Genomic DNA, 16,777 nt, shown 5'->3' on the forward strand with positions numbered 1-16,777 from the left:
CCCCGTGTTGAAACAGAGGTTCCCAGGTCTCACATAGTCCTTACCGCACCTGGAAATCTGGACCAAGGGCATCTGGAACTAAGGGAGACAGATCCCTTGAATCCTCTACACAATGACTCGTTGTGGCTTCCGGCGGACACCGACAAATTAGGTGGACATTTACTTTCATCCGTCATGCCTGACTCTCCGTCGTTCACGACGAGTGGGTGAGACAGCTCCAGATACAAACTAGAGTCGTTTTCCTCTTCCCCGACAGCGGTCCATACTGGACCTAATGCTGTTAAACACGTTTTGTCTAGGTACGGCGCTAATGCTGTTAGACTAGTTTTTGTCTAGGTATGGTGCTTCAGAATGGAATCTCTTCGCCGCCTCCGTGGAAAAAGGAGAGATTTCTGGTGTCCATCAGCATCAAGGATGCTTATCTTCACATCCCAATCTCTCCTCTTCATCAACAGCTTCCAACGTTTTGCAGTTCGCGAGGGAACATTTTCAGTTGCTTTGTCCTTCGGCCTCGCCATCACCACCAGAGTCTTCCCCAGGGTCAAGGCGGCTGTCATAGCCATTCTTCACGCTCGGGTAGTGGTGATACTTTCGTATCTGGACGACCTATTGAGCAAAGGCCTGTCCCTTCCAGCCTGCGAGGAATCCGTAAGTATCACGTTGGATATGCCTTCTCGACTGGGCTGGGAAACATAAACTTGAGCAGTCTTTTCCAGTACCGGCTCAGCAGATTTCCTTCTTGGAAATGGTCTGGGACACTTCCCGCAAATTGGCCATTATTCGGTCGTCCATGACAGCACCACCTGAGAGAGGGGATCCGCCCTTTAGGAACAGGAAACCTACAGATAAAAAAAGGCGGCACCTCTCCCACGCATCAGTTGGCTTCCTGTTCCTAGAGGACGGGACTTCCTTCAGATCGTCCGTCATGGAGTCGGCGAGGGATTCCCAGGCCGGCTGACCGACCCAGGTAGCGGGGGGATCTCCTACCTCGGTCATGCTCGGGTCCCTGGAAGCGCCACGGTGGGGCCGAGTAGGTCGCCACGGCAGTGGTCGGAGCAGGTGGAGCACAGGGTCTGGTGGACAGCCGCCTCCAGAGTGCCGGCACCAGGAGGTATGTATGCCCCGGGCCCCTCCTGGTGCGTTCCCTCCGGGGTCCGGTCTCCCTCTCCTGTCCGGGCGGCGGGCGCAGGTTGGCGCGCGTGGGGCTGCAGGCATACATTCCGCGCGCTCCCGCGGTCTCAGAGGAGCGGCGTAAGGGGCGGGGCCGGAACGCCGAAACCGGAAGTCGGGGGCCGGCCGGCTTTCCAGTGTGCGCCGCGTGTGCACGGCGATCCGGGCCGGGAGGGGGGTGGCCGGTATATCCGGGGGGGGTCCCGGGTGAGAGGTGCCGCGCCAGAACCCTGCTGACCCGGACACTGGGAGGCCTTAAAAGGCAGGAGGTGACGCTGCTGGGGTGCTTCTGAAGGCCCAGCAATGGATACGACAGAAGCCCCCATAGAGCAGCAGGACGAGGTGCAGGAGCACCCACAGAAACAGGCCACAGTAAAGCCTCATGCGAGTGGCCAGCAGAAGAAACAGAAACGCCCGAGCGAACAGAGCCACAGAAGTTCCTCCAGAATAAAGGATCCTCCTGCCTCCCTCCGTGATCCGGTACCTGCCTCATCTGCATGGGTAAGAGATCTCCATGAATGTACCCTGATGCAGTGTTCCCTTATGTTTTTTTTCGCAGGGGAGGAAAGCTACAGGGAATGTGCCCTCTGTAGTTGCCCCTTGCCAGACGGCCACCCTAAAAAGTTGTGTCAGCCATGCGTTCGACAAACGGTAGGGGTTGGAAAGGGACGGGGGCCCTGGGGTAGATTGACAGGCCCTTACACTCTCCCCCGTCCATACAGGTAGCGGAAGAAACGCCGGACTTCACCACAAGCCTGAGGGAGATAATCGGGTCGGAGATGAAGGCCCTATCTAAAAGGGATTCTTCTAAGGGAAGAGAATTTAGTCTCTCAGGTTCGGAGTCCTCGGCCGCCCCTAGGATCGATGACTCCTCAGTTTCCCCGGCCTCCACTTCGTCTTCTTCAGAGGAAGACTCAAGCCGATTCTGCTTCCCCTTTTATCAAATGGATAGGCTGGTTAAAGCAATAAGGTCCACCATGGGGGTAGCAGATGCAAAACCAGAACTTTCGGCACAGGACGTGATGTTCGGGGGTCTAGATCCCAGAAAGCGCAGGGCCTTTCCATTAAATGACAAAGTCCAGAGCCTGATAGATAGGAGGACCGCGGGTTTATCTAACGCAGCACGAAGGGCTCTCTGGTTAAAATGCTGGCCAGGAGATATCCAGGCCAGGTCACGACTCTGCTCCATTCCGTGTGAGGGGGAATATCTGTTTGGCCCCGTTTTGGATGAACTTTTAGAGAAAGCCGGGGATGATAAAAAGAAGTTCCCCAGTCTGCCGAACCCTTCTTTACTAGGAAAGGATATTTCCGTAGAAGGCCGTCCAGGGACCAGGGCAGATGGGGATGACAAGAGGAGAGGTACAGGTTTCATGTTTGGAGGTGGGGGGCGCCAGGAAGGTCCAGCCCGTGACAATAAAAAGCCGCCCCAATGACTAGCTGCTCTGGTAGGGGGGAGACTAGCTGCCTTCTACCCAGCCTGGTCTATGATTTCTAGTAGTAGCTGGATACTGGGGGTGATAGCTGCGGGTCTACGACTAGAATTCACCCGGGTTCCCCAAGATCGATTTAAGGTCACCCCGCACAGGACTTCCACATCAGAACAAGCTGCCCTGGAGGCCGAGGTTCATGATCTTTGCTGCAAGAAGGTCCTAACTATGGTTCCAGAAGGAGAAAGGGGGAAAGGTTTCTACTCCCCTCTGTTCCTAGTCCGCAAGCCAGACAGCTCCTTTAGGACTATAATAAATCTTAAGTCCCTCAACGAATTCCTGGTCATACGCCCGTTCAAAATGGAGACAATTAATTCATCAATAAAATTGCTGTTTAAAAATTGCTTTATGGTAGTGTTAGTTTTAAAAGATGCCTACTACCATATACCCATTCATGCAGCTCATCAGCGTTTCCTCAGAGTGGCGGTTCAGTTAGATGGGTCAGTTCAACATTTCCAATATGTGGCCCTCCCCTTTGGGGTGGCAGTCGCTCCCCGAGTATTTACTAAAGTGGTAGCGGTAGTTATGGCCCATCTACGTGAATCAGACATTCTAGTAGTTCCCTACTTAGATGACTTCCTGATTGTAGGGAAAACGGTGAAACATTGTATGGAACAGCTACAAAGGGCAATGTCTGCCTTAGAGCGGTTAGGTTGGCTGCTTAACATTAAAAAATCTCGGTTACAACCGGTGAGAGTCCAATAATTCTTGGCTTGATCCTAGATTCTGAGAAACAGGAATGCCGTCTGCCTCCGGAGATGCTTGTTTGCCTACACTATCAGGTCCTGAACACTTCCAATAACCCTACCATGTCCCTCAGGAGAGCCATGTCCCTTCTGGGTTCTTTCTTCCTGTATCCCGGCAGTCCAGTGGGCCCAGTTCCATTCAAGAACACTACAGGGCGAGGTTTTAGTACATCAAAGAATCCTTGGGGGTTACTTAGAGGGCCAGCTAACCTTGTCCCGGAACACAAGGGAGTCCCTAGAGTGGTGGCTAGACAAGGATAATTTATCCAGAGGGGTTCCCTGGGAGTATGACATATACCGCATAATGACCACAGATGCTAGCCCTTCCGGTTGGGGGGCTCATATGGGTGAGATTCTGGTCCAGGGCCTATGGGAGCATCATCAGATAGCGATGTCATCTAACCTGAAAGAGTTGACAGCAGTAGAACAGGCAGCTAAGAGACTACTTGTGTATCTACAAGGCCATCATGCGCGAGTGCTCTCCGACAATCAGGTCACCGTGGCTTATATCAACCACCAAGGCGGGACTCGTTCCAAACCCCTGATGAATGTGGCAGAACGGTTGTTCCAGCTAGCAGAGCAGCATGTTCTATCTTTAACAGCTCTACATATAAAAGGGAAAGAAAATATCACAGCAGATTTCTTAAGCCGCAATCTGCTAAGGCATGGAGAATGGTCCCTAAAAACTTCCATGTTCGACCTGATTGTACAAAAATGGGGACAACCAGAGAGAGATCTCTTCGCTACCATGGAAAACAGAAAATTAAGACAGTTCTGCTCCCTAAATCCCAGAGAGAACCCACTGGCGGTAGATGCCTTTCTGATAAAGTGGGACTTCAGGCTAGCATACGCCTTCCCTCCCCTATCACTACTACCCCTGGTGATGAGGAAAATCAGGAGAGACAGAGCAAGGGTTATAGTTATCGCTCCATTTTGGCCCAGGAGGGCATGGTTCTCATGCCTCAGGACCATGTCGGTGTCCGAGCCTTGGGTCCTTCCGGACATCCCGAATCTCCTATCCCAGGGCCCAGTCTTCCATCCTCAGGTGGCTGGCCTACATCTGACGGCGTGGAGTTTGAACGGACATTGCTAAGAGAAAAAGGCTTCTCCCCAGACCTGATTAACACTCTACTTTAAAAGTAGGAAAATCATCACTACCAAAATCTATGTCCGGATTTGGAAGAAATTCCTTCAGAACTCCGGAATAGTCGCTGGGGGTTCAGCACCTATAAACCAGATCTTAGAGTTTCTTCAGAAATGTCTGGATATGGGGCTTTCCACTAGTACCCTTAAAGTACAGGTATCAGCCTTGGGGGCCCTCTTTAGCTGCAACATCGCGGGTAATTACTGGATCAGTAGATTCATTAAGGCAGCAGGTAGATCCAGGCCAATAGTGAAAGATAGGTTCATGCCGTGGGACTTAAACCTAGTCCTCACGGCTATGACAGAGGCTCCAGTCGAACCCATTTCATCAGCTTCCATAAAAAACCTGTCCCTTAAAGTAGCCTTCCTGGTAGTTCTAACCTCAGCTCGTAGAGTAAAGGCCCCATCACACTAAGCGATCTCGGTAGCGAGATCGCTGCTGAGTCACAACTTTTGTGACATAACAGCGATCTCACCAGCGAGATCGCTGTGTGTGACAGCGATCAGCGAGCGGCCCCCCTGCCGGTATCGCTCATCGCTGGAAGAAACCTCTGGACATTTCTTTGGTCGCTGGTCTCCCGCTGGCCAGCACGCATCGCTGTGTGTGACAGGCGGGAGACCAGCGATCAGGTGTAAAAAATAATAAAAAAAATAAGTTATTCTCACCTTCCGACGTCACGTTCATCCATCCTGCCTCTTTCCACGCTCCGTTCCCAGTGATCCTTTGCACGAATGACCGCGAGACTTTGTTATCCCTCGAGACCGTGACATCTCGCGGTCATTCTCTCAAAGGATTACTGGGACCGGAGTGTGGAGAGAGGCAGGATGGCTGAACGGGACGTCGGAAGGTGAGAATAACTATATTTTTTATTTTGATTCTATTTTTTACAGGGATGGCCAGCGATGCCGGGCACTCGGCATCGCTGTGCTGATCGCTGGTGAAGCTGTCTGTGTGACAGCTCACCAGCGATCACATAGCGACTTACTAGCGATCCTGACACCTTGATATCGGTGTCGGGATCGCTGGTAAGTCGCTTAGTGTGACGGGGCCTTAAGTGACATCCAGGCATTATCTAGGCGTCCTCCTTATATACAGTTGAAGGACGATAGGGTAATACTCAGACCTGATCCGGCGTACTTACCTAAGGTAGTTTCTAGCTTTCACAGGACACAGGAAATAGTCCTTCCATCCTTCCTCCCTAATCCAGCTAATGAGAAGGAAGAGAAACTACACACCCTAGATGTTAGGAGATGCCTCATAGAATATCTGGCAGTTACCGATCCCTGGAGAATAGATAATGCCCTGTTTGTCTCCCATCAAGGCCCTAGGAAAGGTTGTAGAGTGTCAAAAAGCACACTAGCTAGGTGGATTAGAGAGGCGATTTCAATAGCATACACCTCAAAAGGCAGGTCGCCACCCGGGAAGCTGAGGGTGCATTCCACCAGAGCCATGGCGACCTCGTGGGCCGAGAGATCAGGAGTCTCCATCGACCAGATATGTAAGGCGGCTACTTGGTCTTCTCCGAGCACCTTTTATAGTCATTATAGGCTAGACTTGGGTGCTTCCACAGACCTCTCTTTTGGTATAAGGGTGCTGCAGGCTGTAGTCCCTCCCTAAATAGTTATTACACTCTGTAATTCTCTCAGGTGGTGCTGTCATGGACGACCGAATAAAGTCGTAGTTACTCACCGGTTAACGGTATTTTTCGGAGTCCATGACAGCACCCGTATATTCCCTCCCTTTAGTTTAAAATTTGGGTGTGCACTTCTTCCCCTTATATGTACACGGGTAATTTAAATAGTCTTGTAAAGTATTGTATATAAATTATTCTATTAACCATTGTGGTCCTCTTGTGCTCTGTAATCCAACTGATGCGTGGGAGAGTTGCCGCCTTTTTGTATCTGTACGTTTCCTGTTCCTAAAGGGCGGATCCCCTCTCTCAGGTGGTGCTGTCATGGACTCCGAAAAATACCGTTAACCGGTGAGTAACTACGACTTTCTCCCTCCAGAAAAGGCCTTGACCTTGAGTCAGGGACATGGATTCCTTCCCGTCCGATTCCTCTCTCCATAGAGTCCTTCATGGGGATTCGCGGGAAAATGGTAGCGCCGATGGAAGCGGTTCCGTTCGCACAGTGTCATCTCCGCTGTTTGCAACATGCGCTGCTGTTGCCTTGGGATAGGAACCCATTCTCGCCCGTCGGTTCCGTCTGTCCCTGCAGGTCAGGCCGACCCTCAGGTGGTGGACGCTGAAGTCCTCTTTGCACCAAGGAAAGTCCTTTCTCCCAGTGCGTTGATTAGTGGACCACAGACGCCAGCCTCCTTGGCTGGGGTGCAGTTTTTTCACCATCACACGGCACAGCGGCGTTGGTCCATTCGAGTGTCGCGTCTCTCCATCAACAGTTTGCAGATACGGGCCACCGGGTTGGCCCTACTGAGTTTTCACAGAGCCTCGCCTCGGGAGAAGGCTCTCTTCATCCGGAAGTTCTTCAGCAGATTTGTCATAGTGGGGGGACTTCGGTTGGGAATATCATGGCTTCAAGCCTAGATAACAAGGTTCCCCAGTGCATTGCCTGATCGCAAGATCCATGCGCCATTGGAACAGACGCTCTGGTTCTGCCGTGGCATAGGTTTCGGCTCCCGTACATATTTCCCCCTCTTCCTTTGCTCCCAAAGACCATCAAGAACTTTTGGAACTGAGAGGGGTACCAGTGTTCCTAGTCATACTGGAATGACCGCGTCGGGCATCGCATGTGGAGCTAGTTCAGCTGGTCGCCGATGTCCCCTGGCGTCTACTAGATCGCATGGATCTATTTTTGTAGGGTTACCACCAGAACTCCGGGGCCCTGTCTTTGATAGCGGGGCCGTTGAATCCTGGTTTTTAGCCCAAACTGGATTCTCTCATTCAGTAACCTCCACCATGTTTAGTGCTAGGCAACCTGTATCCATGCGCATTTCTCATCACACCTGGAGAACCTTCACCCATGTAGCAGGGTCCAAAGATGATCTTGAAATTCCTGCAATCTGAATTAGTCGGGTCTCACACTTAGTTTGCTCAAAGGACAGTTTTCAGCCTTGTCAGTTCTATTCCAACGCAAGTTTTTCCACCAGGTTCCAGGTGAAGACGTTAATTCAGGTAGTTTCCCGCGCGGCACCTCCCTATAACATACTGTTGGACTCATGGGATCTTAACTTGGTCCTCGGAGTTCTACAGGAACCCCCTTTCGAACCACTGCAGGATGTGCCACTAACCTTTCTTCCTTGGTGGTTTTCTCCTAGTGGCAATTACGTCAATCAGACGAGTCTCTGAGTTGGCGGCTCTATCCAGCCGATCTCCGTTCCTGGTTTTCTTTCATCAAGACAAGGCCATTTTGAGGACGTTGCCATCTTTTCTGCCAAAAGTTGTTTTCTTTTCATCTTCATGAGGACATCGTTTTTGACTTGACTCTGTCCGTCACCAGTCCATCGTATTGAGAGAGCTGCACACACTCTGGATGTGGTTAGGGCTCTTAGACAGTACATCTCGCGGACATCCTCCTTGTGCAAGTCAGATGTTCTGTTTGGGCTTCCAAAGGGACATAGGACTGCTCTAGCCACTTCAGACGCCACACTAGCCGAGTGGATTTGCTCAGCTATTCAGGACCCCTACTGTGTCAAGGGCACACCTGTCCCAGTAGGGATTAAGGTGTAGTCTACTCTGTCAGTGGATGCCTTTTGAGCCGTTCGACATCGGCGTCAGCAGAATAGGCCTGCAAAGCTGCGACTGGGTCCAGCTTGCATACTTTTACTAAACTCTATCACATACACTTTCAGGCCTCAGCAGATGCAGCTCTTGGCAAACGCATTCTGCAACCAGCAGTACCACATCTATAGGCCAGTGGTAAATGGGTTTATTGTAGCAGTTGTGTTGCTCCCCACCCAGGGACTGCTTTAGGACGTCCCATGGTCCTGTGTCCCCCAATGAGGCGTAGGAGAAATAGGGATTTTTGTCTACTCACCGTAAAATCCTTTTCTCCGAGCCAGTCATTGGGGGACACAGCACCCACCCTGATAGCCTATTGGCTTATTGTTTCGTTATTAGTTCAGACGTAATTTATTGTTACTGTTGTCTTTGAAACTCCTACTGCTTTGTTACCGAACTGGTTCAACCTCAGCCGGTGGGCGGGTCTATACTGCAGAGGAGGAGTTAACTTTTCTGTGGTTTCACTTATTGTCCTCCTAGTGGCAGCAGCATAACACCCATGGTCCTGTGTCCCCCAATGATTGGCTCGGAGAAAAGGATTTTACGGTGAGTACACAAAAATCCCTATTTATCAATCAAGAGGGACCATAGCACTTCTCCTCTAAGTAGATGCATGTCCCTTTAGGCACTCGCATCATGGGTCTATTTGGGTATTGGCACTCCCAGGAGTCATTTTGCAATTTTAACTTGTTTAATTTCTAAAATTGTAATTTTCTCCTCCGACAGCATCTCTAACAGTATTCATTTATACCACTGATAGTCGATGTTTTGACTTTTGGAAACCATTTTAATTTTTTTTTCCGATGTCACTCTTCCAGGCTGTTTTTGATGAGAATTACGGACATTCCATACCTCAATCTGGACGGTCCAGACTGTAAGTAATTTTATGAGGACATCTTCAGCCACTTGTGTTCTATGTACACAATAATTATTAGCGATGCATTGTTAATCAGATGTACAGTTCAGGAACAGCTGCCAGTTGTAATATATTTGGCCAATTGTCATCTAAACTTGCATAAACAGATGGGGAAGATCAGTAACTGCTGCCTTACTAAATATTAGAGTAGTCTGTGTATTGTGACATTTTACTGATTAGATTTTTCAGCTAATCACCATTTGCTTATCTGAACATATTTTTCAGGTTTTGACACCCACAAGCTTGCTTTAAAGGACCATTTTGGTGAATTTTTTGCTTTATTTCCACACCGGGTAGGTGTTGGTGTTGTATGTTCCTGTGTGTAGCAAAATACCGGTTGCCGCCATCTACTGGTGCCACCGCTATTACGGTCCTTCTTCTTGTGGCTGAGGCTGTGACTGGTTGGAAGTCAGAGCTGTCGCAATCGCTCTCAAAAGTCTGAGTGCCTTGTACTGAGTGTCATAGACTCACATGGAGAAGTAACTTCCTCTCCAAACAGCAAACATTGGAGTGATCCAGCTAGTCACACAGCTGATCACAAGGTGCAAAAGAGGACCAGAGAGGCACTGGGAACAGCAGAAGATAGCAGCCGATAAGTATTTTACTGAACACAGAGAACTTACATTACTGATACCTATTCGGTGCTGAAATAACCTAAAACGCCAGTGATAAACTTAAGGTCATATTCTCACATCCGTGTTTTAAATGACTGTCAGTGGAATTTACAGACCCGCTCATTGATCCTCCAAAAAGAACTTGAGATGAGCCACACAGATTTGTATGTGTGTGTGTATATATGTGTGTGTGTGTAAAAAATATATATATATATATATATATATATATATATATATATATATATATATATATATACTAGCTGAAGAGCCCGGCACTGCCTGGGCATAGTAACTAACTGTGGTTAGTTATAACAAATTATAATTATCCTCCATCCCATAGGCCCGTGCCCATATACCCATCAAACATCCTCCATCCCATAGTCCCATGCCCTTATACACATCATACATATTCGCCATCCCATAGTCCCGTGCCCATATACCCGTCATACATATCCTCCATCCCATAGTCCAGTGCCCATATACCCATCACACATCCTCCATCCCATAGTCCCATGCCCATATAGCCATCATACATATCCTCCATCCCATAGTCCCATGCCCATATACCCATCATACATATCCACCATCCCATAGGCCCGTGCCCATATAGCCATCATACATATCCTCCATCCCATAGTCCCATGCCCATATACCCATCATACATATCCACCATCCCATAGGCCCGTGCCCATATACCCATCATACATATCCTCCATCCCATAGTCGAGTGCCCATATACCCATCATACATATCCTCCATCCCATAGTCGAGTGCCCATATACCCATCACACATCCTCCATCCCTTAGTCCCATGCCCATATACCCATCATACATATCCTCCATCCCATAGTCCCGTGCTCATATACCCATCATACATATCCTCCATCCCATAGTCCCGTGCCCATATACCCATCATACATATCCTCGATCCCATAGTCGAGTGCCCATATACCCATCACACATCCTCCATCCCATAGTCAACCATTATGACATCATAATGAGGGGCGGTGCTTGATACACACACTTTTTCCTCATTATGTAGATAGGGGCAAATTTTTGGTGAATTGAAACGCGCGGGGTTAAAATTTCGCCTCACAACATAGCCTAGGACACTCTCGGGGTCCAGACGTGTGGCTGTAGCTGCGATGGTGCGGATGCCAATCCCAGACAGACACACACACTTGAGCTTTATATAGTAGAGAGAGATATATATATATATATATATATATATATATATATATATATATATATATATATATATATATATATATATATATATATATATATATATATATATATATACATTTTTTTTTAAGAACAGGCACGTGAATCACGTCTAAGGGTAGGTGCTCCCTGTGTGTTTGTGTGTGTGTACTTAGCTGAGCCCAAATTCTCCCCCCAAAAGTTCCAGTACATTTATATTTAAAGGAGTCCTGTCACCTTTCAGGCCTGATATACAGCATTTTAGAATGCTGTATATCTCTCCCCCCCAACCCAACCTGCATGACAAGTAAAATTGCTTTTATTATACTCACCTGCGGGACGGTCAGGTCCAATGGTTGTTGCTGATCTTGATCTGGTGCCTTCTCTCTCCTTACGATCGCCGTCCTCCCTCTTGCTTCGTGTGGATGACGCATCCATATGTCATCCACCCAGTCTCCCTGGCATCGCGCTCTGGCGCAGGCGTACTTTTGTGCCCTGACTAGAGTAAAGTACTGCAGTGCGCAGGCACCGCGGCTCTGTGACCTTTTTCAGCATATGCGCACTGCACTACTTTTCCCATCCCTAGTCAGGGCACAAAAGTATGCCTGCGCCAGAGCACGATGCTGGGGACACTGTGTGGATGACCTAGGGACATGTCGTCCGCACAAAGCAGGAGGGAGGCCAGCAATCGTAATGGCTCCTGCGCTGCAGCATAATTGCATGTTTAGTGTCCTAGTAATTACTGTTCTTAATATTATTGAGCAAGTGCAAAATAAATCACTCAGAAAATGGCACCTGCTGTGCCTGCGCCGTAGCAGCTCTCTGCGTGTATAGAGATGAAATAGCTGCTGTTGCATCGGCGGCACCATCTTGGAGGTGGAGATTTTTTTTTTTCTTCTCTAGCAAGATGATGCTGCCTGAGCAGTAGCAGCTATCAGATCTCTATACACACAGCTGCTACTGCGCATGCGCGATGGGCACCATTTTCAAATTGATTTTTTTTTCTATTTGTATAGCATCAAGAACAGTTATTACTAGGATACTAAACATGCGATTATGCTGCAGCACAAGTGCCACGGCTGGCACCTGCCTGCAGAAGGTTTTTTTTTTTCTTTTTTTTTTGATTTTTCAGTATGTACAGGTATTCATTATGTAAACTAGGGGGCAGGTCAGTGGGGAATCAGTGACCTGTCAGAATACATACTGGTGAATATCTAAGCAGAGCGCCACATAAAGACCCCCCACAGGCTGCCCCGGGGCACGAGCATATCATTAACTCAAAACTGAAAATAAAGATTAAACAACCACAAGACAGATTTCATCAACCAAGGTATCATTGTAATCAGTATAACGGCATCGACCTGACACTGTCTGTAGGTTACCGTGCACAATCCTGCTGACAGGTTCCCTTTAAAACGGCCGCAAGACTCTATAAATGTGGGTCTTTTCAGTTTGAGCAACTTTTTATGTTCTTTACAAGGTGCTGTGGCTCACAGCAATATTAATACAGAGCAGCCTAGTGACATGCCCTTAGGATTGTCAGCCACTCCTCCTTGGAAAGACCATAAAAACTAGCAATATCTCTGGAACCGTACAATGGATTTACAGAAGAAAAAAGTGTCTTATTCTGGTGTACCGGAAATTAAAGAAGAGCAAAATCTGGTCGCTTTTGAGCTGGTGACAGGTCCACTTTAGTTGTAGAAGAAAATACAGAAGGCTTCTTGACTATACTGTGGCCCTCTGGTAGACAGTTGCCACGTCATCCATCCAGATCGTGGTCACTGTTGGACATGAATAACTCAATGACAGTAGGTGCAAACACCATGTGCACTTAGTAAGTCAGTCAACTGCAAAATGTCAAGTGATGACAAGCAGCAGCTAGTGGGGGAACCACACCTCGGTGTTCTTCATAAAAAGAAAAAAAAGTCTGCAGGAGACAACCAGCAGAGTAAAGATGGTATCTGAACAATATAAAACCTCCGGGCTGACTCCATCCAGCACTTGACTAATGATCACTTGGTTGATCTTCCTCTAAGTGATGACTGCTTTTTACATTTTGCTGATGTTCCAGAATTCTGATGGAAAAAGACTTAGAATTAGCATAACTATATCAGCAATCTCCAGCCTGTGACTCTCCAGCTGTTTGGGGACTACAACTCCGAGCACGGCAAGACCTCCGGAATCTGGAGAGCTACAAGTACCTGTGTATTACAGAAGCAACAAAGTGGGTGAGATGTTCCAATATCAAATCCACACACTGTGGGGGATCAAAATCCACAGCAGGTAGTGACTTGTGATGTTTTTTTAGCCCTTTCCCTGCTAAAGACATGCATCCTATGTCCTTGCAGGGTGACATATATCCTGGCTACCAATGGCCATGTGTCCCGCGGCAGTGATCTAGACCCCTTTATGCGGAGATTCTGAAGCTGGGATTCTCAAATTTCAGAACTGCTGTTGTCCTGATGACCCAGCCCTAGATATAATGGGTTAAACGAGAGCTGCAGGTATCTACAACTGTCCTTCCCGACTCTCACTTTATACCCGTGACATCGCGGGCTGGGTCTCGAATACGGTTGTGATCCTGGACTCCTTTTGAAACTGAGAAAGAGCTGTAGCTGCAATCCAGGCTGAGATAACGCCTATTAAAATGCCATCACTTCCTGACAACCCAGTGTGAAGAAAAGGAGGGCTGCGGGACAGTTGACGGGCTGCAGCAGGATTGGAGAGAGGAGTGGAGTGATCTCCTCTTGTCACCGTGTAAGAATAAAATGTAAATGAGCTCCCCCCCCCTCTTTTCACATTCTGCATCTGTAAGGAATTGAACCATAAGGGTGTGTTTCCACGTGGCGTATTCTGTGCATTTTGGATGCAGCAGACACCCGCCCAAAGCTCTGCCCCCTTTTGTATGCGCGGTGACTCCGCATGAGTTCGTAAAATTATATCATATAAATTTGTCTCTTTAAAGGGAATCTGTCACCCTTTTTTTGGACTATGAGCTGCTGGCACCGACATCAGGGGCTTATCTACAGCATTCTGCTCCCGGCACCTGCGCACTGCAGGACTCTCCTGCACTGGAGCCACGACAGGAAGGGAAGAAGAGGACGGCATCATATGAAGATGGGAGGTGCCGGACCGGACCGCGACACCCATCGGACCGGACGCCAGGGTGAGTATAATCTAACTTTTTTTTTTTTTCTCTTAACTTTCAGGTTACATCGGGGGCTTGTCTAGAGCATTACAGAATGCTGTAGATAAGCACCTGATGTCGGTGCCGGCCGCTCATAGTCCAAAAAAAGGGTGACAGATTCCCTTTAATGGTTGTGACCCACAGAGTAAAGTTAAAGGGGTTGTCTGGTCTAAAACTACAAGTCTGCAGTCATTCTGTGAGGGTTTTCTGGCTCTGGAGACAACCAGCAAAATTCATGTGCTGTGAGGATTTACAAGTCTGCAGTCAGAGCATAAATAAAATCCCTGATTGGGAAAAAATAGCAACTTTCCTTTTTTGCTAATGCACATTAATTTCTTAAAGACACACTTTTACGGTCAAAATGGTCACTACATCTGGTCACTACATCACTTGATAAATACCTTGACTGTTACTGTTTCCAAAGTGGGGTGACATCTGGGGGGTTTTCATCTGTACGAATACATCCAGGACTCTGCCAATGCAATATGGCGACAGGAACCAACTCTAGCAAACTTTGAGTTACAAGTGGTGCTCCCTCCCTTCTGAGCCCTGCCGTGTGCCTAAATATTAGTATAAGATGACATATAGGGTTTTTAGATACTTTAAAAAGAAATCCACCCATCAGTTATACTCAATTTCTTCCATTAATCCTTTTGAAAATTTATGGCAAAACATTTTAATGGAAAAAAAGTACATTTTTGTTCTTTCCACATTGTGTTAGATCCATTTGAAGCACTTGAAGAATTAACTAGCTTATGAAACACTAACGTGCTCGGATAAAGTGTTATCTGAGCATGCTTGGCTGCTAACAGTTTTTTCAGCGTGCTCAAAAAATATGTTCGAGACCTTATGGCTAGAGAGGGCGGACACCTGAATGTTCGAGTCCGTTGGGTTCGGGTACCAGAGCAGGACCCGAACCGGGACCCCATTCACTTGAATGGGGGTCCCGAACATCCAATGTTTGCCACGCTGTCATGTGCATGACAGCGTGGCAAACTGCTTCTGATCGGCGGTGAAATCATCCCAGCTGGTCAGAGAGCCACGGTTCCCACACTGTCAAAAGACAGGGTGAACGTTCAGCTGTGATCGGAGGTATAACGTTTACCTCATGTCACTGGTGTCAGCTGTTGGGACTACTTCTCCCATCATCCAACACCAGCAGCCGCTAATAACAGTGACAGCAGGAGCGGCGGATGGGGGTATTCATTAGCCAGCTCCTGCGTTGTAAATAAATAATAAAAAAAAAAAACAGCGTGGGTTCCCCTGTATTTTTGATAACCAGCCAGGCAAAGCTCACAACTGGGAACTGCAACCCTCAGCTTTAAGCTTCAACAAGGCCGGTTATCAGAAATAGAGGGGTCCCCACGCTTTGTTTTTATTTAAACAATTTTAGAGAACAGTTTGGGGTTGCCCCTTTTTTTTGACAACCAAACTTGCTAAAGCAGACAGCTGGGTGCAGGTATTCTCAGGCTGGTAAGGGGCCATGGATATCCCCCCCGCCTGAAAATAACAGTCCTTAGCAGGTTAGAAAAGACACATCTATAAGATGTGCCAGTTCTGACGCTTTGCTGGCTCTTACCACTTGCCCTGTAGTGATGGGAAGTGGAGTTCATATTTGTGGGGTTGATGTCACCTTTGTATTGTCTGGTGATATCAAGCCCACGGCTAATTAATGGAGGGGCGTCTGAGACACCCAACCATTACTACTCCTATAGTTATTCTGGCTGTGTCTTTATTTACCATATAAAGTCCTTTATTAGAATTAAAACAAAACACACTTTTACATTATTTAAAACTAACAAACACAGGTATACTCACCTAACGCCTATTTGCAGCAAAGCCCTCATTCTCCTGTAATAAAACTTAAAAATAAATATATCCCTCATCTGTATGTCGATCTGTCCCACTCCGTAATCCATGTCTGGGGGAAAAACAGTTTTCATCCTGGACGGTGCCAAGATGCGACTGTCCAGGCGGAGAACCACTGGTGAATGATCTGCTGCCAGCGCAGCCTCATCGACTGGCGGTAAGGTCATCGAGGTTACTTCCGGTCACTGAGGCTGCGATCCCTGCTGGACTGAACTGCCGTCACCCCAGTGAGATCCCCGCTAGCGCCGAGAGTTTCTTTACTGTTCGTGTTCGTTCATCTCTACTTATTGCTGCATGTCTCATGGCTGTTCAATAGCTGCAACACCTGCAGGGATTTGCTGTTTGTTAAACAATCCATGCGTGTGTTGCAGACATCGCTGAGAAGAGCAGAACTGCGCTGAATCATGGAGAAAGCGGTGATGGGTGAGTATATTAACACATACATTCTACATACACACATGCACAAATTTATTTAAAAAAAAATTGTGGGAGGTCTTCCTTAACTCCTTAGGGACTGGGCCAAACTTTTTAAATCTGACCATTTTATGTGGTCAAAACTCTGGAACGCATCAACATTTCTCATTGATTTTGAGATTGTTTTTCGTGACGTATTGTATTTTATGAAAATGGTAAATTTGTATAGAAATTTTGTGCGTTTATTTATAAAAAAAAATGAGAAATTTTACAAAAATTTCAATTAGC

At 47.7% G+C, this 16,777-nt stretch overlaps 1 protein-coding gene across 2 annotated transcripts in view; it reads left to right on the plus strand.

Annotated features, from left to right (window-relative positions):
• PARN (poly(A)-specific ribonuclease) overlaps positions 1–16,777 on the plus strand; it is a 185,762-nt gene that overhangs the window by 102,776 nt on the left and 66,209 nt on the right. For both annotated transcript variants that reach the window (XM_073542882.1, XM_073542883.1), the window contains exon 19: positions 9,105–9,160. In XM_073542882.1, coding sequence (XP_073398983.1) covers positions 9,105–9,160 — 56 coding nt within the window. The remainder of the gene's footprint in view (positions 1–9,104; positions 9,161–16,777) is intronic.

This window comes from Dendrobates tinctorius, unplaced genomic scaffold, assembly GCF_039654945.1.
Source record: "Dendrobates tinctorius isolate UK_male_01 unplaced genomic scaffold, ASM3965494v1 ptg000129l, whole genome shotgun sequence".
In the NCBI taxonomy this organism is placed as follows: domain Eukaryota; kingdom Metazoa; phylum Chordata; class Amphibia; order Anura; family Dendrobatidae; genus Dendrobates; species Dendrobates tinctorius.